At 44.4% G+C, this 6000-nt stretch overlaps 1 protein-coding gene across 3 annotated transcripts in view; it reads right to left on the bottom strand.

The window, feature by feature from the left end:
* plrdgb (PITP-less RdgB-like protein) overlaps positions 1–6000 on the bottom strand; it is a 169669-nt gene that overhangs the window by 14162 nt on the left and 149507 nt on the right. For 2 of the 3 annotated variants that reach the window (XM_060936422.1, XM_060936420.1), the window contains 2 exons: positions 2461–2577; positions 834–950 (listed from right to left, as the gene is read on the bottom strand). In XM_060936422.1, coding sequence (XP_060792405.1) covers positions 834–950; positions 2461–2577 — 234 coding nt within the window. The remainder of the gene's footprint in view (positions 1–833; positions 951–2460; positions 2578–6000) is intronic. The other variant, XM_060936421.1, reaches the window with a different exon arrangement.

Below are 6000 nucleotides of genomic sequence, written 5' to 3' on the forward strand. Positions count from 1 at the left end.
CCTGGACTGGGTTGTGAGCAGGTACCAATGATGCAGAAATGACACTGATTAAAGTCAGACAGCATGAAAGGGGAGGAGTCAGGGTCATGAAGACAATTTGTACATATTTGTACAGATTACCTCCACCAAGGAGATTTTGGGTGCAGTTTGTTTGTCTGACTATAAACAGGATCGTGTAAAACCTACAGAGCCGATTTCCATGAAACTTGGTGGAAAGGTGTAGCGTTGGCTGAGGAAGAACCTATTACACTTTGGAGTGGATCTGAATCATGGGGTAGATCCATGAATTTAGTTTCTCTTTCGCTAACGTTGTGAGATACGGTGTTTAGCCTTGACGAAGGTCTGCGTTCTCCGAGTGCGCTTCTAAGTTCAAGGCTGGGAAAGCCATGACCTAAAGGTTAGAGAAGCAGCATTTCTTTACATGCGCCCAAGACTTTTGCACAGGACTGTACGTCGCTCTGGATAAGAGCGTCTGCTAAATGCCTGTAATGTAAAGGTTGTAATCGTCTTGTAACTGGCAGATATTTTTGCTTATTTCAAACGTTTATTTCTAGAAAGAATCAAAATTGTTTTTCCGATAGAATAAGGCCATTCATGAAATTTGTCAGCATGTCTAGAAATAAGTCTTATATTTGTTGTATAATAATCTCATCATGAGAAATATTCAATATTTCTTTCCTTTAGTGGATATAGCTTCACATGCCAATATCTTTTTTTTTTTTTTGGAGTGATGCATCTTTTTCTTGGAGTGATGCATTCATTTATTCTTCATCCACCTCTCCTGGTGAGGATTGTGTTCCATTGTAACTGTAAATGATAAATTCTGGGTGAACCTTCTCTCCTGTGAGGGTGACCATGTCCAAAGGGCCGTACATGAACCTCCCGACCAGCGTCTGAGGCCCATCCTCTGTCGCGATCACATCATGTACTCTGTGGTTAGCTGTCACGTTCTGCATGCACACACACACACACACACACACCAGACATCTCAAGCAATCTAACAGCTCTGGACTCTTCATACCATTCTTTCCACTCCATATTGGTTGAAAATGAAAAATGCACTTCATGAAAGATACACTACTGCCAAAACAAGATAAGGTATTTTATCAAGGCAGAGATCAGTCAGTGAACCCGTCTCTACAGGTTCTACTTTCAGTGTATTTCAGTTTTTGCTCACACCACATCTGGTTTCAGACTTTGAATACATTTTGTTTGCCTGTTTATATTCTGTCAGATCCTCAACTGAAATGTTATTATTCTATCCACATTCACTGGATATGAGCAGTCACGCACTCTGATTGGCTGCTCTACGACTAAGCTATCAGCTCATATACCATGAGTAGAGAAAAGCAAAACGGCAGCGTGTGTTGCTGAACCAACCAAGGATGAAATAAAAACTACTCGGAAACAAAGCCCCAAAAAATACAAAAAAAAAGCAACAAAATATGGAATGAAAGTATTTGATGGTAAGAACATTTAAAAAAAAATTTTTTTTTCAAGAATTATCACATTTTTCACAAACTGCTCCTGTCATTTCACTGGTTTGTTTACATTCTAAGCGGAAATTATTTTGTCGGATGTTTTGTAGAAAGTTTTTATTTATCGAATTTGCAAAAAAAAAAAAAAAAGCTCTGTTTTTCAAAATCCAGTAAACGTGGATAGAATAAAACAGTTATTCCACTCAATCTCGGTGCTACGCGCCTCGTCAGCTATCAGCTCACGTACTGTATGACTCGATTTTGTGAAATAACTGTTAAATACAGTATATTATAAATATTATGCTTCAAGTTTATGAGACTCAAATTTCTTGCTGTTGTGTTTGTAACGTTAATCAGCTGCAGAACTTCTGAGCTGTAACAACTGAAAACCTTTAAATCAGCTTAGATTCTGACTTGTTGATTGAAAATCAATGATTTTTTTAATTGATTTTTATTCTGTAGTGATTTTAGACTTGAAATATAATTATTGTTTGCATATTTTTGAATTGTAAGGTGCTATAGAGTGTACATATATAGCAATATATAAATGTAGTTTATTATTATTATTATTATTATTATAACAACCGAGAACTGGCCTTCATTTACATCTTTCAAAACACACAGTGTAGCCGAGTTCTCAACTAGAGACAGCACCATATTACTTTCATTTTCTGACACCAATACTGAAACCTTGAATATCAGCTGATCTTTAAGCCCATCTGAAATTTTCTGTTTCTCATTTGTCTCTTTTGCTGGGACTTTATTGTGTATCGTAGAAATGTCAAGTATCGTGATAATTTCGTCATCTCGATTATCTGTACCACTGTAACGTTTTAATCCATCCGGTTTCACAAATCAGTGAATTAACAGCTCTGTACGAGTTGAAATGTGTGTTTGAGAAAGGAAAAGATTAAAATGTACCGGACAGGCGACTCTCCAGTGACTTGTACGGGGGTTGAGTTCTCGAGTCAGGGGTTCTTACCCGCAGTTTGACATGTGTTCTTCTACGGAGCCACTTCTCTCGTGGGCTGGACGGGGAGATGGGCACTGAGTCGCAGCAGTCTGCTTCACCTGCCTTCAAACAGTCACAGCGCAGCACCTACACACACACACACACACACGACTATATTTAAAGACCGTATTCAGTAAATGCTCCATTCTCTTTAACTTCCTTTCCTTCTTTTATAATTACAGACTTGCTGGATTTTTTACACTATAAAAGGATTTGCACAACTGAGTGATTTTAGAGTGTGTGCCACTCCAGGATTTTTTTTTTCAGCCAGCCGCAATCATCACACTCACATTTCTGACAAGAATGCATGCATCTGTTTATTTGTTACAATAATGCTAAAGTTACTTAGTGTGAATTACACTACTATTTAACAATTATTCACTGAAGGTGAAGTGAATATTGGTCAGGGGCGCAGATAGGATTTTTGAACTGGGGGGGACTGAGCTGTCAGCAAATGATTCCATTTTGTGTGTGTGTGTGTGTGTATATATATATATATATATATATGTGTGTATGTATATATATATGTATAAAAAAAATCTCCTTCTCACCCCCGGCGGGGGGTGGTGGTGGTATCCATGTCATCCTCAAGCTCGGGTCCTCTACCAGAGGCCTGGGAGTTTGAGGGTTCTGCGCAGTATCTTCGATGTTCCTAGGACTGCGCTCTTCTGGACTGAGGCTTCAGATGTTGTTCCTGGGATTTGCTGGAGCCACTCTCCCAGTTTGGGGGTTACTGCCCCAAGTGCCCCCACTACCACGGGGATCACGCAGCCCTTGACCTTCCACATCCGTTCCAGCTGCTCTTTCAACCCTCGATACTTCTCAAGTTTCTCATGTTCCTTCTTCCTGATGTTGGCGTCAGCTGGGATCGCCACATCTATCACCACCACCCTCTTCTGCTCTTTGTCCACCACCACTATGTCCGGTTGGTTAGCCAGGATCTGTTTGTCAGTCTGGAAGCTGAAGTTCCACAGAACCTTGGCCCTGTTGTTCTCGGCCACCTTCTGTGGTATGGCCCATTGGGACTTGGGTACTTCTATTCCATACTGGTTGCAGATGTTCCTGTATACTATCCCAGCCACTTGGTTGTGCCTCTCCATGTACGCTGATCCAGCTAGCATCTTACACCCTGCTACTATGTGCTGTACTGTTTCAGGGGCTTCTTTGCACAGTCTGCATCTTGGGTCTGATCTACTCTGGTAGATCCTGGCCTCTATGGCTCTTGTGCTTATGGCCTGTTCTTGTGCTGCCATGATTAGTGCCTCTGTGCTGTCTGCCAGTCCTGCATTATCCAGCCACTGGTAGGATTTCTTGATATCAGCCACTTCCTCTATCTGACGGTGGTACATGCCATGTAGGGGTTTGTCCCTCCAGGTTGTCTGTTCCTCCTCCTCCTCTGCACTCTCATCAGGGTTCTGCTGCCTGAGACATTCACTTAGCAGTTCATCCTTTGGGGCCATCTTTCTGATGTATTCTCGGATTTTCGATGTTTCATCCTGGACCATGGTCTTGATGCTCACTAGCCCTCGGCCTCCCTCTTTCCGCTTAGTGTATAGTCTCAGGGTGCTGGACTTGGGGTGGAACCCTCCATGCATGGTGAGGAGCTTTCTAGTCTTGATATCTGTGGCTTCTATCTCCTCCTTTGGCCAGTTTATGATACCAGCGGGGTATCTGATGACTGGTAGTGCATACATGTTGATGGCTCGGACCTTGTTCTTACCATTCAGCTGACTTTTCAGGACCTGCCTTACTCTCTGGAGGCATTTGGCTGTGGTTGACTTCCTTGTGGCCTCTTCATGGTTTCCATTAGCCTGTGGGATGCCAAGGTACTTGTAGCTGTCTTGGATATCACCTATGTTGCCCTCTGGTAGGTCAATCCCCTCAGTCCGGACCATCTTGCCTCTCTTTGAGACCATCCGGCCACACTTGTCCAATCCGAATGACATCCCTATATCATCGCTGTAGATCCGGGTGGTGTGGATCAGCGAGTCCATTTCTCGCTCGTTCCTGGCATACAGCTTGATGTCATCCATGTAGAGCAGGTGGCTGATTGTTGCCCCACTACGGAATCGGTACCCGTAGTCGCTCTTCGTGATGATCTGACTGAGGGGGTTCAGGCTTATGCAGAACAGCAGTGGTGATAGCGCATCTCCTTGGTATATGCCGCACTTGATGTTGACTTGGGCAATGGGTTTTGAGTTGGCCTCTAGGGTTGTCTTCCACATTTCCATTGAGTTCTGGATGAAGGTCCTTAGGTTCCTGTTGATCTTATACAGTTCCAGACATTCCAGTATCCATGTGTGTGGCATTGAGTCGTAGGCTTTCTTGTAGTCAATCCAGGCAGTGCACAGGTTGGTCTGTCTCTTCTTACAGTCTCGGGCGACTGTTCTATCGACCAGTAGCTGGTGCTTGGCTCCTCTGGTGTTACTGCCAATTCCTTTCTGTGCCTCGCTCATGTATTGAGCCACATGCTTACTCATTTTTGCCGCAATGATGCCTGACAGGGCCTTCCATGTTGTGCAGAGACAGGTAATTGGCCGGTAGTTGGACGGGATGGGTCCCTTCTGGGGGTCCTTCATGATAAGGACTGTCCTGCCTTGGGTTAGCCATTCTGGGTGGGTCCCATCCCTCAGCAGCTGGTTCATCTGTACTGCTAGGCGTTCATGGAGTGCAGTTAGCTTCTTCAGCCAGTACTTATGGATCATATCGGGGCCTGGTGCTGTCCAGCTCTTCATCTTTGACACTCTTTCTTGGACGTCTGCCATTGAGATGGTTACTGGTTCTTGTTCTGGGAGGTTGCTGTGGTCAGCTCTTAGGTCCACTAACCATTGGGCATCGGTGTTGTGTGATGCCTTTCTTTCCCATATGTCTTTCCAGTATTTTTCCACCTCAGCTCTTGGTGGGTCTGACCGGTTGTTGTTCCCCTGCCACTGAGAGTACACCTTGGCTGGTTCAGTGGAGAACAGCTTGTTTATTCTCCTGGCCTCTCCCTCCTTGGTGTATCTCTTCAACCGGGTGGCCAGAGCTGTTAGTCGCTGTTTGGCAGTTTCGAGTGCCTCTGGTATGGAGAGTGAGTTGTACTTCCTGGGTGCCCCTTTATTCACCATGTTCCCTTTCTGTAGTTCAGCTAGCTGGCTAACTTCTCTCCGTGCTGCCTTTATCTTGGCCTCTAATTGTCTCTTCCATGGTGGATACTGTTTGTTATGTCCCGAGCCCACCTTGTGTCCAAGCATCTCCATGATTACTGTTGCTGTACTGTGTATCAGCTTGTTGGTCTCAGTGATGGTTCTTGTGGAGATTGTCTTCAGAGCAGCATTCACATCTACTAGTAGATCTTCTGAAGGTACTTGGCAACTCCGCTTCGGTATTCGTCGGGGGCTCCAGGTTTCCAGTTGGGTCACGATCTTCCTTCTCAGGTCAGCAGCTCTTGTGTTGAGGCTGTTAGCTGTTGGGGCTTGGTACCCAATCTCTATATGGGGATGATGATGACATCTCCCCGCTGACCTGTCT

The sequence above is a fragment of the Neoarius graeffei genome, chromosome 12 (assembly GCF_027579695.1).
Source record: "Neoarius graeffei isolate fNeoGra1 chromosome 12, fNeoGra1.pri, whole genome shotgun sequence".
Classification (NCBI taxonomy): domain Eukaryota; kingdom Metazoa; phylum Chordata; class Actinopteri; order Siluriformes; family Ariidae; genus Neoarius; species Neoarius graeffei.